Raw genomic sequence first — 16118 nt, forward strand, 5'->3', positions numbered from 1 at the left:
TAATTCTATTATAAATCCAAGATTGGGGGGGGCGTGGCTGGAGAGATGGCTCAGCAGTTAAGAGCACTGGCTGCTCTTCCAGAGACCTGGGTTCAATTCCTACCACTCATGTGGTGGCTCACAAAAGTCTGTTCAATTGACATATATGCAGGCAAAACACCCATACACATACATTTTTTTTTTTCGATTTTTTGAGACAGGGTTTCTCTGTGTAGCCCTGGCTGTCCTGGAACTCACTCTGTAGACTAGGCTGGCCTCGAACTCAGAGATCCTCCTACTTCTGCCTCCCCTCCCAAGTGCTGGGATTAAAGGCTTTTGCCACTTCCGACCAGCATAAAATAACTAAACAACAACAACAAACAACAAAAACCAAAATGTAATGGTGATGAACTTGGATTGTAAAGGAATGGCTTGGGGTCAGCAACGCGGCTGAGTGTGTAAAAGTGCTTGTCACCAAACCTGATGACCCGAGTTTGATCCCCAGATTGGATCCATTAGTGAAAGGAAAGAACCGACTCCTGCAAGCTGTCCTCTGTCCTCCCCATGGGCACGTGACATGTGCGTGCATGCCCCCAATAAATAAATGAAGTGTAAAAGGGGCTGGACTAATAATTTTGGAAAAGAGTAGCTGGGTAGGGGCTAGGTAGACTTCTTCTGCCCATATCCAAGTGCTGAGTAAAGTGGAAATAGTTAAAATGGGGACTGATACAGGAACAGTCAGCAGACTAACAATACAGAATAGTCTAGAAAGGGCACATTGACTTGTGGATTACATGGAAAGAGGCTGGGCCATGAGAAAATGGGTCACCCATCCAGAACTAATACAGGTGGTCCTTAACTTTATGCTCAAAGAGTGAACCCAGAAGGCGAAAGGAAGGAGTGGGGAGGTCAGCGACCAAGCATCTCCAAAAGCCGTGCCTTGCTTAGCGTGGACCCAGTTGTTAGCACCTCTAAATAAATAAGGTAAATGGGGGGCGGGCTGGAAAGAGAACCTAGCCGAGCAGCCACAAGACCTGGCTTCAGATCCCAGTACCCACTTAACAAAGCTGGGCACGGCTCACACCCCCCTGTAACACCACTGCTCTTGGGATTGGAGGCAGGAGGATGGCTGGGGCTGGCTGGCTGCCAGCCTGAAAACATGAGGTCAGGGTTCAGGGAGGGGCCCTGCCTGAGAGGAACAGGGTGGAGGGTGGGAGAGGAGGACACACAACACTCCTCTGGCCTCTGTGCAAGAGCATAGGCACACAGGTATGTGACTACATATGCCACACATGTGTGACGCATCCATACACAAACAAAGTAAAACCCTAAAGGTATAAAAGATAAGGACACTTTTATAACAGAGTGGGGGGACTCGAGAACCTTTAAAGGGAATTATTGACAAATTTGACTGTAAAAACGAATATTTTCTCAATGGGGAAAAAGGACACTTGAGACAACAAACAGTAAATAACAATAAAGAATTGTAAGAAATCAGTCAAAAAGCCGGGCAGTGGTGACACACGCATTTAATCCCAGCACTCCGAAGCCAGAGGCAGGCGGATCTCTGTGAGTTCAAGACAGCCTGGTCTACAGAGCGAGTTCCAGGATAGCCAGGGCTACACCTTAAGTCTCTGTCAATGATGATGATGATGATGATGATGATGATGATGATGACTCTGTCAATAATGATGATGACTCTGTCAATAATGATGATGATGATGATGATAATAATAATTTTAAAGACAAGCAGACCAGGTGTGGTGACACACATCTGGAATCCCAGCACTTGGGAGACTGAGGCAGGAGGACCATGAATTTGAGACCAGCCTGAACTACAGAGTGAGACCTCGTCAGAGAGGGAGAGAACACAACTTGGCACTGGTGTAACAGTGTGATGTAACACTAAAGTGTGCAAGAATGCCCTCAGGGACTGGGGAGATAGCTAAGGGGTTAAGAGCACTGGCTGCTCTTGCAGAGGACCCAGGTTCAATTCCCAGCACCCACATGGCAGCTCACAGCCATCTGTAACTGCAGTTCAGAGCATCTGATGCCCTCTTCTGGCCACCTTGGGTTCCAGACATGCATGTGGTGCACAGACATACATGTAGATAAAACAGGCGTATACAGTAAATAAATAACACAAAATTTTTTTTTTGTTTTTGTTTTTGTTTTTGTTTTTCGAGACAGGGTTTCTCTGTGTAGCTTTGCGCCTTTTCCTGGAACTCACTTGGTAGCCCAGGCTGGCCTCGAACTCACAGAGATCCGCCTGCCTCTGCCTCCCGAGTGCTGGGATTAAAGGCGTGCGCCACCACCGCCCGGCAAATAACACAAAATTTTAAATAGCCAATTGGGGATCATTTAAAACAAAAACCCAAAACGCCTTCAGCCATTGCCAGCAGGCTGCTGCCTTGTGGATTTAGTCCATCTGACCGCTCTAGAAGGCTTTCCTGCCTCTGCTCCTTCTGCCTGCATGACGGGTGGGCAGACCCTTCAGGACCGAATTCTGTCCCCGGTCAGCCAGGCTGCTGGCCTTGCTCCGGGTCGGAGAGAAGAGAGACTATTTCTGTTGTGGGAGTTGAATGGTTGGCCTCCCTCCAGGAGCACATGCTCCCTGGTGTGGCTGGTCCCTCTCGGCTGCTGTAGCCACCTCCATCGCTGCTTCCAGAGAGCACTTGAGAATACGGTTGTCCCGGGAGCTTAACCTGCCCCAGTACTCGGGGTCTGTGCTCTTTTCTTGCACTTTCCATCTGGGCCAGTGGAAAGGCGACAGGAACGGAGGGTCCTGATCTGGTGGCATAGAACCCGGCCTGAGGATCCAAGCTTTCTCGCCCCCTCCCATTTGGCTAATCTCTGCCGCCCCATCAGCCTGGTGGGCTGGGGGTGCTCCAGGGCACCTCATCTGGGAGCTCAATCTTCTCCCCTTCCTCTCTTTCTGTCTCTCTCCCCTTCTTTCCCCTCCCCTTTTTCTGTCTGTCTTTCCAGCCCTGGGAACAGTGTCTTTCTTGGCATAGGGCTTGACATGAATCTGGCACACACCTAGATCTGGCCAGGTTCCTCAGGCAAATTCAATGCTCATGTCAGCCTTGGCAGGAAGGCCATCAGAGCAGGTGATCTGGTCTGTTCGACCTCAGTGTGTACAGAGGACAGCTCCAAGCAGGCCTACACATTAAATAAATGATTTAAAAAAAAAAAAAAAAAAAAAAAAAAAAGCTGATTAGGAGTCTTTTTGAAATGCCTTCAGACATTACCAAATAGTTGTGTGTGTGTGTGTGTGTGTGTGTGTGTGTGTGTGTGTGTGTGTGTATGTGTGTGTGTATGTATGTACCTGTGCATGGTTGACTTATACAGATACCACTGTGTGTGGTGTGTGGTACTCAGGCAGCAAGTGAAGCCTATGGCCCTGCCCCAAAGCTTAGTACCACCCAACACTTGTGCGAGCTGGACATCCCTCACCAGCACAAGGCTGTCTATATGAAGTTCCTCCTGAGAGCCTTTGCCCTCTGGAACCTCCTGGGCAAGATCAGCGCTCAGCAGGGCAGTGGAAGTCAACTCTCCTGACCATCGCAGGATGCCGTAGGCCTGGAGCTCTCCTCATCAACATTATTCTCTTTCTTTCAGCTGCAGAGCTACTTTGCAGCGTGTGAGGATGAGACCCCTGCTATCCGGAACCATGACAAGGTCCTGCAACGTCTGTGTGAGCACCTGGACCACGCTCTGCTGTATGGGTGAGTGCAGGCTGCTCTTTGGGGTGATGGAGCCAGGTGTGGAGACCCCAATGCCCCCCAGAGAGACATTCCTGTTCTTGTCTGCCTCTGTCCTTTGTCATCTTACCAGAAGAGACTTGTATCGCTCAGACAAGCTGCAGGAAAGCTCCTGGGGTGGGGACGGAAGGAGAGTACCTGGTTGCCTGAAGCAGCCCTACCTGGGCCCAGCTGCTGTCCTGTCCTTACAGATTGCAAGACCTCTCATCTGGCTACTGGGTGCTGGTGGTCCATTTCACCCGCAGAGAGGCCATCAAGCAGATCGAGGTGCTACAGCATGTGGCCACCAACTTGGGGCGCAGTGAGTAGAACACTGGGCATTTGCTGTGCTCTCCCTGTGGGGAGCTTGGGGCTCAGGTCCAGTCCAGGTCAGCCTGAGGCAGCTATCTGCCTTGTAGTGTCCAGTGGCAGTGGGGGTTCAAATGCCAGCGCCTTCCACAAAGCCTCATTTTTTTCCCTGTGCATGTGACAGTTTGTGGGTGTGTCACTGATGAAGTAAAGGGGAACATGAGCCACAAGAACACTGGATTCCTTTGGAGTCCCAGACCAAGTGCATGAGATAGAAGTGTGTTAGCCCGCAGGGTCGGGCAGCGTCCGTGAATATCTCAAAAAAGCACCGACCCCCGATCACCACCGTGCCTTCTGCGCTCTGGCTGACTTTCCTGGCTGACCACAAGCTAAGGCCTGACCTGAAGGCGCTTGGGCTGCCTAGTTACTCCTGCCTTCTCTGCAGGCCGCGCCTGGCTCTACCTGGCTCTCAATGAGAATTCCTTGGAGAGCTACCTGCGGCTGTTCCAAGAGAACCTGGGTCTACTGCAGAAGTACTATGTCAGGTGAGTGTCTGGAACACCCTTGTTTCTTGCTGGGCCCCCAGCTCCCTAAACCTCAACCCAAAGCCTCCTGTCACATAGAGACAGAGGCCTAGCTTGGTATCACACACTAAGGGCCTGACAGTGATGGCAGAGAGTCTTGGAGTCTTGCTGGCTGTCTGGTGGCTTCCTCCAGAAGTACTCAGAGTCTTCCTCCAGAAGACAGCTGGGCTCCCTAAACAGTCTGGTGTCTACCCTGAACTCAGGCTGACCAAATGCTCAACTTTTGCCTTCCCCTTTGCTGGGGACACTTCAGGGACAGAGTGTTCAGAGCAGGCACTGAGAACCTGATAAGCCTTATGCTCCAGGCCCATCTCTGACACTTAGTAAGCTTCACAGCCAATATGAACAAGAGAAACTGGAGGGGGGGGGCGTGGCCGAACAAGCTGGGTGTCTTCCAGGGGTGGGCTGTCACCCGTCCAGTTTCAACACTGTAGGCTTTCTGGTGAGGTCGAGCCAGGCTGGTGACCAGACTCAGAGATCCCCGGGTTGTTTTTTGTGTCTGGCAGGAATGCCCTGGTCTGCAGCCATGATCACCTGACTCTTTTCCTGACCTTGGTGTCTGGGCTGGAGTTTATTCGGTTCGACCTGGATCTGGTGAGACACCTTGGTTCTTGATGCTGGAGGAAGATGAGAGGGCATTGGGAAGGACTTCATTTTTCTAGTCCATCTGGAGTTTGTTGTGTGTGGCTGACCTTGGCAACGCCTGTGTGTTCAGATAAAGGACACCTTTAGGGTCAGTGGGATTGGCTGGAAGGGCTTACTCTCTTGGCTTACTCATGGCCAGGATTCCTGCTTCAGTGTCTTCCTGTCTCTCTACACACCTGGGGAAAAGCCACCTGGCCTCAATTGTCATAGCTCAGAAGGACTCACCTTTGTGTTTAAGACATGAGTGTCTGAGAGGTACAAGACAAACTCCTGCAATCCTGACAAGCGTCCTTGGCTCCGTGCTTCTCCACAGGAGCTCTCAACCCCTCTTCAAATTCTCAAGCTTCCTTCATGACCATACACTGGACACTGGATAGACCTTCCCATGTCCACAGGGCTCACTTTCTAAGACTCTACCCCCCAGATGCCTAAAATCACAGATGGTACCAAACTCTGTATGTGCTGTGTTTTTTCATATACACACACACATATATGTATTAAAGTTTAATTTGTAAATCAGGCACAGGGACTGGAGGGATGGCTCAGTGGTTAAGAGCATGTACTGCTCTTGCAGAGGACCTGAGTTTAGTTGACAGCACCTTTGTGTGACAGGCAGCTCACAACCACCTGTAACCTCAGTGCCAAGGGGATCTGACTCCCACTTCTGGCGCCTGAGGGTATTGCACTCACAAGTGCGCATACCCTGACACAGACACATATAAACACTTACTTAACTATAAAATCTTAAACTGATGAGTGGCCTTTAATCCCAGCACTTGGAAGGCAGAGGCAGGTGGATCTCTGAGTTTGAGGCCAATCTGGTGTACAGAGTGAGTTCCAGGACAGCCAAGGCTACACAGAAAAACCCATCCTGAAAATAAACAAACAAACAAATAAATAAATAAATGGATAAAATTAAACTAAAAAGCTATCCTCTGTAAGAGATAACAACAATAGTAGCAAAGCAGGACAATTATAACAATTTAAGAGTTTTTGCTTTTGTTTTTTTAAAACATGTATGAGTTATGTAGGAGTCAGGAGGATCCAAAGGTTCAAAGCCATCCTCAGCTGTATAGCAAAGTCAAGCCCAGCCTGAGATTCATGAAATCCTATTGGAAATATAATAACAACAGCAACAAAAACAGGACCAGTGATTTGGCTCAGGGGGTGAAACACTTGCCACACAAACCTGTCCAGCTGAGTTCAATACCCAGAACCTACATAAAAGCAAAGGAGCAAGCACAACATTGACCTCTGACCTCCACACAAGTCCTGTGGCATGTCTGTGTTCCCCCAACCACCATCACACATACGTCATGCACACAAAATAATAAAATATAAATAATTCTTTATTGAGACAGGTTCTCACTAAGTATCCCTGGCTGGCCTGGAACTCACAGAGATCCACCTGCCTCGGCTTCCCAAGTGCTGGGATTAAAGGCGTGTACCACATGTCTAGCTCCAAAAAATTTTGAAGACTTATCACTTGTTTATTTCTGGAAGTTTTCACTTAATATTTCCAGACTACAGTAACAAGCCATAGACAACAAAACTGCATGTCTGAGGCTGTGCCTGTACGAGGACAATACTGACCCCAAAGAGGCCAGAGCATCTCATAGACCTGAGCTCGACAAGACCCGTGTACCTGCTGCAGGTGGGACTCGGCAGTGGTAGAAACCAGAGACAGTGAGAGATTCTAATGCTGAGAGCTGTCAAGGGAATGGTAGCTGCTCTGGCGGGATTCTGATGAATCTTTTCCTTCCTTTTTTGTGGCACTGATGATGGAACCCAGCTGTGCATGCATTCAGGCAAGCATTACTGTGCCAACACTCATCACATCCAAAGCTTTAGAACTGTGTCCTACTCCTTAGGGCAATTACTTCCTAGTTAACTCCTGAAGCACACTGATTTCCCTAAGAGAGCATGGTGTATAGCTAGAGTTTTCCTGCCTGGCCCACAGTCAGGGCAAATCTCTCTCACCTGCCAGTCCCACAGCCACTCAGACCCGACCAAGTAAACTCAGAGACTTATTATATTGGTTACAAACTGTATGGCCATGGCAGGCTTCTTGCTAACTGTTCTTACAGCTTAAATTAATCCATTTCCATTAATCTATACCTTGCCACATGGCTCGTGGCTTACCAGCATCTTCACGTGCTGTTTCTCATCATGGCTGCTGGCAGTGTCTCTCTGACTCAGCCTTCCACTTCCCAGCTTTATTCTCCTCCTTGTCCCGCCTACACTTCCTGCCTAGCCAATGGCCAGTCAGTGTTTTATTTATTGACCAATCAGCAACACATTTGCCATATAGAACATCCCACAGCAATGGTGTGTGTGTGTATGTGTGTGTGTGTGGTATCATGTGGTGTGTGTGTCTGTGTGTCTGTGTGTGTCTGTGTGTGTGTGTGTGTCTGTGTGGTATCATGTGTGTGTGTGTGTGTGTCTGTGTCTGTGTGGTATCATGTGGTGTGTGTGTGAGATCCCCATCTTCCTTCCCATCCTGATTCTGGTGACTGCTTGCCAAGCCTTGTTTGCTGGCTGTCCTGAGGTTCCTCTCCAACGTTCCTCCCCCTCTTCTGTCTCCCCAGGATGCCCCTTACTTGGACCTGGCCCCCTATATGCCCGATTACTATAAGCCTCAGTACCTGCTGGACTTCGAAGACCGCCTTCCCAGCTCAGTCCATGGCTCAGACAGCCTGTCCCTCAACTCCTTCAACTCTGTCACCTCCACCAACCTGGAATGGGATGACAGCGCCATTGCCCCATCTAGTGAGGGTAAGTGGCCCCTGGGAAAAAGGAACTAGGCCTGTATCCTGAAGTGACCTCTGGAGCCTCCCAAGCCTTGCTGAGTGACAATGTCTCTCTGGTGTTTGGGATTTGCAGTTGAACAGAGCTGATCATTTCCCAGATCTTCATTTCTGTGGTAGCTTAAAAAAAAAAATAAAATTAAGCCGGGCGGTGGTGGCGCACGCCTTTAATCCCAGCACTCGGGAGGCAGAGCCAGGTGGATCTCTGTGAGTTCGAGGCCAGCCTGGTCTCCAAAGCGAATTCCAGGAAAGGCGCAAAGCTACACAGAGAAACCCTGTCTCAAAAAACCAAAAAAAAAAAAAAAATAAATAAATAAAAAAAATAAAATAAAAGGAAAAATCAGGCCCTGTGAACCTTACTAACTTTCCTAGAAGTTTCTAGCCTTATGCCCAGGGGCAGTCTTCTGAGCAAGGAGAGAGTCACAGCAATATGCCCTGGGAATCTTGTCTGAGTCAGGGCTGAGCCATCAGCTGCCTGGGCACGGTTGTCCTGCAGCAGGTTCTATGCAGAGGCTGAGCAACCCCAGGAGAGACCGGCAGGCAGTCTGAGGGGCAGGAACCCCCATGGTTTCTTGGGCAATCCCTCTTAGTGCCCCTCCATGGGTCAGAGATGGCTGTACCTGTCCCCTGAGACTGACAAACCATAAGTGAATCCTTTTAACTCAGATCGGTGGCTAGAAAACCCTGGCTTTCCTCAAACCTTAGGTGTTGGCATTCATAAATCTGGCTGTTGCCCTCACTGCAGTGAGATCTAGCCTTCCTTGATCTGACCTCATTCACCCAACCTCGCCTCGGGGGAGGCAGGCTCCGCGGACTCCCTCAGCTCCCTGGCCGCCTCCCCTGTGACCTGACCTCCCTCATTGTTCTGCTTGGGCATGGGTTATGTGTCCCACTCTCAGACTTGTTTCAGCAAGATTTGCATCATAGGAGTTAGCAGTGTAGCTCTGTGGGTAGAGCGCTGGTCTATCATGTATGACGCCCTGGGCTCTCAATCCCCGGCACTGCATAAACCCAAGCTTGTGGCCAGTGAGATGGCCTAGTGGCTAAAAACCACTTGCCACACCACACAAATCTGACAACCCACCATACAAGGGGAAAAGTGACTTTTGAAGGTTGTCCTCTGATCTCCACACACTCACGCAAACCCATGTTTACACAACACGCACACGCACACGCACACGCACACGCACACGCACACACACCAGGCCTGATGGGGCATACCTGTAATCCCAGCACTCAGAAGATAGTCAGGAGGATCAGACGTTCTGGGTCATTCTGTACTATGTAACAAGTTCAAGACCAACCTGGGCTGCATGAAAATATGTTTCAAGAACTAATAATAATAAAAAGATTTGCACTACTTATTTGCTTATGGGACAAGTGACGAAGCCACCCAGTCTCCTTGGGTGGGCCTCATGGGATACCCTGGAGGAGGAGTCAGAGGGACAGGCCTTGAAGAAGCGGCCAGGCCATCCATGGGTGGAGCTTATACTAACTCTAGCCAGAAGGACAGGACCTCATTACCCCGAGGGCCACAGGGGGAGGGGCAAGGAGACTCAGGTTCTTGTGCGCCAGGACAGGCTCTGGGTTGGGAAGGAGTGGCCCTCAGGACAGCCGAGGTGACCGTCGGCTGCTAGAGAACGTGTCCAACGTTCTTCTCCCTCTCTCTTCTCCCCGTGCCTCCCACCCGTTGCCCCGACCCTCTCCCACCGCCCGCTTCTAATCTTGAGTTTTGTCCCTCGTTTTTATAGATTATGATTTTGGAGATGTGTTTCCAGCAGTGCCGTCTGTACCCAGCACAGACTGGGAAGGTGGGACAGAGTCCTCTGTGACCCTCTTTTCCTGGTTTGCAACGTTTCCCCGCCCAGCTTGCTGCATGTGTTTCAGAATCAACTTCTTATTACTTATAACAATGCCCATGGTCATAACGACGCCACAGCTGGTGTTGGAGTAGGTGGAATTCTGCAGGAGGGGAACTTGGCCCTTAGCCCAGGAGCCCTTCTCTCAGGGAGCATTCCTGCCTTTCCCTGGGGGCCTCAGGAGTCACTGAGTGACCCCTGCCCGGACACCAAGCCACCCTCTGATTCCAGTCCTCGTCGTTACACTAATGGTGTATGTGAGAGACCTGGTTCAGTGGAGTGGAAACCTGATCTAGAAAAGTGATGCTTTGAGATACAGGGATTGTAACCTCCTATTTATCACAAGAGCATCCAGGAGAAAGATGGAGGCTTGATCCTTTCAGGCTCTCCCTAATGGGTTGAGATCTAAGTGAGGAAACCGCCCAGGCATAGCTAAAACTCCCTACAGGGAGGAGTCAGCAAGATGGTTTGGCAAGTATAGGTACTTGTCACCACCAAGCATGACCACTTGAATTCTTTCCCTGGAAGCCACATGTGGGAGGAGAGAACTAACATCCCCAAGATGGCCTCTGACCCCTATGTACATGCATAGCATCCTCTGACCCCTATGTACACACAGCACCCTCTGACCCCTGTGTACACACAGCATCCTCTGACCCCTGTGTACACACAGCATCCTCTGACCCCTATGTACATGCATAGCATCCTCTGACCCCTGTGTACACACAGCATCCTCTGACCCCTGTGTACACACAGCACCCTCTGACCCCTGTGTACACACAGCAGCCTCTGACCCCTATGTACACACAGCAGCCTCTGACCCCTGTGTACACACAGCACCCTCTGACCCCTGTGTACACACAGCAGCCTCTGACCCCTGTGTACACACAGCAGCCTCTGACCCCTGTGTACACACAGCAGCCTCTGACCCCTGTGTACACACAGCAGCCTCTGACCCCTGTGTACACACAGCAGCCTCTGACCCCTATGTACACACAGCAGCCTCTGACCCCTGTGTACACACACAGCAGCCTCTGACCCCTATGTGCACACAGCATCCTCTGACCCCTGTGTACACACAGCAGCCTCTGACCCCTATGTGCACACAGCATCCTCTGACCCCCATGCACACACGAGTATGCCCCGCCCCATAAGTAAGTCAATGTGAAAGCTTCCAACAAGGAGATTCTCTTTGGAGTTCTAAAGCAGTTTAGCTTCTTATGCTGCCCTGCACATCAGCATTGTGGGGGCATTTTTTCCTGCCTGTGACCCCACAGCTGGGCTTGGACAAATTCACACAACAACTCCCAGGTGGCAGTACTGACTCCAAGTAGGCTCTCTGTTTGATGCAGTGGATGTTTGCTCCTTAAATCTGAGGCTGTCTCAGACTCCCTTCCCAAAGAGCTCCTGCCCCGGGCACCCCTTTCTTACCTGAGGTGGGGTTCCCCCCCCCCCCCCCCCCCCCCCCCGAGGATGACCTCTCAGCAGTGGACCAGAGCTGGTGTTTCCCATGTGATGTGACTGTGAACTAGCTTAGCTGTGAGGGACACGGGCTCCAGCACTGAGAGGTAAATTGTATTGCTCAGCCAAGGAGGTAGCTTTGAGTGCAGGTAATGTGAGACCCGGAATTCCACCTTAACATCTTCTCTCCTCTCAGCCTCCTCTGAAGCATAATGTCGGCGTTGGTTTTTCTCTCTGGCTCTAACCACTAACCCTTTCCTGACACACTTTTTAGTCACTTGACAGGCAGACCATGACCTCTGACCTTCCTCCACAGCCCTGTAGATCTTGTTCAGGAACTAATAGCCCAGCTTGCTCAGGCTGGGCCAGGCTCAGGCAGGGTTATATATTCATTGCAGAGGTGACTCTCGAAGTTCCTCACACTGAAGAATTCCCTGGCCCACTGTGGCCGCTCACCTAGCTAAGACACCACTGTCTCCTTGAGCCTGGAGGAAAGGACTTAGGGGCATCTCCAAACTTGGGGCCCTGAGCAGGGCTGGGTAGGGTGATCCATGGTCTTAAGCTTCTTTATAAAATTGCTAGGCATCCAGGCTTAACACCTACCATGTCCTGAGGTCTGTTCACTCACCTCTCGTGACCCCTCCACAAGCAGCTGCAGGTGCTCAGGGGAAGAGAGGTTGCAACCTCTGTCCCCGTGGGAGCCCTCTGTGGGGTCTGAAAGCATCATTTCCTTCTGAGAGCTAGGCTCCAATCAGGAAAATGGAAGAGCATACCTAGCATGTTCCTGACAGAGACGTAATAACTTTTAACCCTTCCTGAGGCAGGAGGACTGTGGATTGTCCCAGGCCAGACAGAGCTACATAGTGAGACCCCCATCTCAAAAAGATAAAAATGAGAAAAGACAGCCACTTAAAACAAGAGAAACCAAGTACGGTGTCAGCCAGCAGGCCCTTCCGGTGTGCTTAGGGAAGCGTGTTCTTCCTCCCACTTCTGCAGAGGTAATGGCCAGCAAGATGTGCACATGCCAACTACTGGAGTATGAGTGGCCATTAGCCCTCACCCAGGCAGTCCCAGGTCCCAGCTCTCTGCCTGGGTAGCTCCCATCTGCCGCCAGATAAATGGTCCCCTGTACTCACCACACTGGTGCTCCCCGTCCACCTATTCCAGTGATTTAGACTAGAGGGATTTGGAGGAGGCCAGTTGGATCCGCTCCTCACTGAAAGGCAGCAGCGTCCTCCAGCTCACCCTAAGAGGGGTGCCTGGCTCTGTAGAGCCCCAGGAGTGCTGTTGGAGTTGGGGGAGAAAAGTCAATACCCTGTGAAGAGCTTGCGAAGTGTCTTGGGGGGCAGCCCCTTCACCCCTTGCTCCCTGCATCCCATCTTGTTGTCCCTGATCTGTCTCTGTTGTATTGGGTCCTGTGTCCCCAGCCCCTCCCCTGTGCTCCCCAGCCCACGCTTTCATTTCCCTTGTCTCTCTCTTCTGCTCTTCTTGCTTCCTATGTTCCCTGTTGTCTGTGGGGGAGGGGGCTTGCAGAGGACTTTGGGTATCACTTTGCACAAGGAGTGGTGTTGAGGGGCTTCTGGGCACCCCCAATCCTTACATCAGAGGGCTCTGAGGTTATCCTAGGAGGTATGCAACCTGTCTCCTCTTGGGGTCCCAGCCACCCTGGGAAGCCTCAGTCACCCTGCCCAGGGCTTAGGCTAGAAGCTGTTTCACACTGTGGACCCTTAACTGAACTTGGCTAAGTGTGAGTACTAAGGGCTCCCAGTGACAGAGAAGAGGGTGTCCCCATCATTTGGCTCCAAAAGCATTAATTGCATGTCCTGTGGGTTGGGGCCTCTGCTCTTGAACTAGGGCCACCGTGGTCAGGCTTCCCTGGGAGGAACTAGCCCACCTCCCCTGAGATAAGGCATCCTCTGGGGCCCAGTTGGTGGCTGACAGGCTGTCTGTGTCCTGTCCCCTTGTCCTTGCAGATGGAGACCTCACAGACACCATCAGCGGCCCCCGCTCCACTGCCTCGGACCTAACCAGTAGCAAGGCATCTACCAAGAGTCCCACCCAGCGCCATAACCCCTTCAATGAGGAGCAGCGTGAGGCTGTGTCATCATCTGACACCACCCCTGTGCACACCACCTCTCAGGAGAAGGACGAGGCCCAGGCCCCAGACCAGCCAGATGCCTGTACGGAGCTTGAAGTCATCAGGTCAGCAGGGAAGGAAGGGCCTGGGAGAAGGTGGATGAGTCAGCCCCTTGTGCCCAGTGTCTACCTCTGGGCTCACCATGTAGTCCAGGGAAGACGGGGACTGTCCCAAGGGCAGGGGACATCACTGAGACTTAAGAAGCAGCCCCTTCACACCTTGTACAGTCCTTTGGGCCACAGGGATCAGAAGATCTGTCCCAGGGAGGCTGCTGTCACCAAGGGCAGAGACAGGTGACAAACAGCAGAAGAGCAGACTTTGTTTTTGTCTGAGACAGGGTTTCTCTGTGCAACCCTGGCCATTCTGGAACTTACTATGTAGACCAGGCTGGCCTCAAACTCAGATCCTCTGGCCTCTGACTCCTGAGTGCTTGAAATAAAGGTGTGTGCCACCACACCTGGCCAGGCCTCTTTTGTTTAAGACAGGGTCTCTCTATGAAGCCCTGGCTGTCCTGGAACTCCCTTTGTAGACCAGGCTGGCCTTGACTCACAGAGATCCTCCAGCCTCTGCCTCCTGAGTGCGTTAAAGACATGCGCCACCTCACCAAACCACATCAGGTCTTTATTCTGGAGGCTGAGGTGAGGGTGCCACACCCACAGTTCCTGAGAGGAGGACCCTTTCCATGTTTACACGTGTCCACCTTGTGTGTGTTCACATGTCAGAGTGGAGAAACCTCTCGGGCTGTTTTTGTAAGGGCCACGGTCCCATTCACAGAGCTCTGCCCCATGACCTTAGCACCTCTCAGAAACACCCCTTTGGTACCATTACCCGTGGGTTAGGGTTCCCATGCACGAATTGAGAGGGACACAAGCATCCATCTTGGAGTAAGTTCCAGGCCCTGGAGGGACTGATCTGGACAGCAGCCGTAGCTGGCTTCTGAGCATTTTGTCTAGCCCATCCAGGGCCAGGAACCACCGTGGGTCAGACCTCTTCCCAGCAGTACTTGTTTTGTGAGAAGGGTCCTCAGTATATGTGTATGAAGCCCAGGTTAGACTCAAACTTGCCATCCCCCTGCCCCAGCCTGGCGGTGCCTGGGAGTCAGCATACATTCTGAGATCTCTCTAGTTTTGGTTCTAGCTGAGTCCACTTCATGGGTCATGTTTTTGACACATGGACAGAGGTGTGCTGGGGGAGTGGGGGGACTCGTTGACACATGGACAGAGGTGTGCTGTGGGGGGGACTCGTTGACACGTGGACAGAGGTGTGCTGGGGGCGGGGGGACTCGTTGACACATGGACAGAGGTGTGCTGTGGGGGGGACTCGTTGACACATGGACAGAGGTGTGCTGGGGGTGGGGGGGACTCGTTGACACATGGACAGAGGTGTGCTGGGGGCGGGGGGACTCGTTGACACATGGACAGAGGTGTGCTGGGGGGGACTCGTTGACACATGGACAGAGGTGTGCTGGGGAAGGGGGGGACTCGTTGACACATGGACAGAGGTGTGCTGGGGAGGGACTCATTGACACATGGACAGAGATATGATGGGGGGGACTCATTGACACATGGACAGAGGTGTGCTGGGGGCGGGGGGGACTCGTTGACACATGGACAGAGGTGTGCTGGGGGTGGGGGGGACTCGTTGACACATGGACAGAGGTGTGCTGGGGGCGGGGGGACTCGTTGACACATGGACAGAGGTGTGCTGGCGGGGGGGACTCGTTGACACATGGACAGAGGTGTGCTGGGGGCGGGGAGTGGACTCGTTGACACATGGACAGAGGTATGCTGTGGGGGGGACTCGTTGACACATGGACAGAGGTGTGCTGTGGGGGGGACTCGTTGACACATGGACAGAGGTATGCTGTGGGGGGGACTCATTGACACATGGACAGAGGTGTGCTGTGGGGGGGACTCGTTGACACATGGACAGAGGTGTGCTGTGGGGGGGACTCATTGACACATGGATAGAGGTATGCTGGGGGGGGACTCGTTGACACATGGACAGAGGTGTAGAGGTGAGCTGGGGGTGGGAGGGACTCATTGACACATGGACAGAGGTGTGCTGGGGGTGGGGGGGGACTCGTTGACACATGGACAGAGGTGTGCTGGGGGTGGGGGGGACTCGTTGACACATGGACAGAGGTGTGCTGGGGGTGGGGGGGACTCGTTGACACATGGACAGAGGTGTGCTGGGGGTGGGGGGGACTCGTTGACACATGGACAGAGGTGTGCTGGGGGCGGGGAGGGGACTCGTTGACACATGGACAGAGGTATGCTGGGGGCGGGGGGGGGACTTGTTGACACATGGACAGAGGTATGATGGGGGGGACTCGTTGACACATGGACAGAGGTATGCTGGGGGCGGGGGGACTCGTTGACACATGGACAGAGGTGTGCTGGGGGAGGGGGGGACTCATTGACACATGGACAGAGGTATGCTGGGGGCGGCGGGACTCGTTGACACATGGACAGAGGTGTGCTGGGGGCGGGGAGGGGACTCGTTGACACATGGACAGAGGTGTGCTGGCGGGGGGGACTCGTTGACACATGGACAGAGGTGTGCTGGGGGCGGGGGGACTCGTTGACACATGG

The 16118-nt window shown here is 52.3% G+C and overlaps 1 protein-coding gene across 2 annotated transcripts in view; it reads left to right on the forward strand.

Moving 5' to 3' along the window:
- Positions 1–16118, forward strand: part of Plekhm2 (pleckstrin homology and RUN domain containing M2) — a 44779-nt gene that overhangs the window by 20322 nt on the left and 8339 nt on the right. The window contains exons 2-8 of one of the 2 annotated variants that reach the window (XM_052716467.1): positions 3601–3707; positions 3935–4044; positions 4477–4576; positions 5122–5209; positions 7849–8035; positions 9819–9878; positions 13361–13589. In XM_052716467.1, coding sequence (XP_052572427.1) covers positions 3601–3707; positions 3935–4044; positions 4477–4576; positions 5122–5209; positions 7849–8035; positions 9819–9878; positions 13361–13589 — 881 coding nt within the window. The remainder of the gene's footprint in view (positions 1–3600; positions 3708–3934; positions 4045–4476; positions 4577–5121; positions 5210–7848; positions 8036–9818; positions 9879–13360; positions 13590–16118) is intronic. The other variant, XM_052716468.1, reaches the window with a different exon arrangement.

This window comes from Peromyscus californicus, unplaced genomic scaffold (assembly GCF_007827085.1).
Source record: "Peromyscus californicus insignis strain IS unplaced genomic scaffold, ASM782708v3 Scaffold_5__1_contigs__length_169319896, whole genome shotgun sequence".
Lineage (NCBI taxonomy): Eukaryota > Metazoa > Chordata > Mammalia > Rodentia > Cricetidae > Peromyscus > Peromyscus californicus.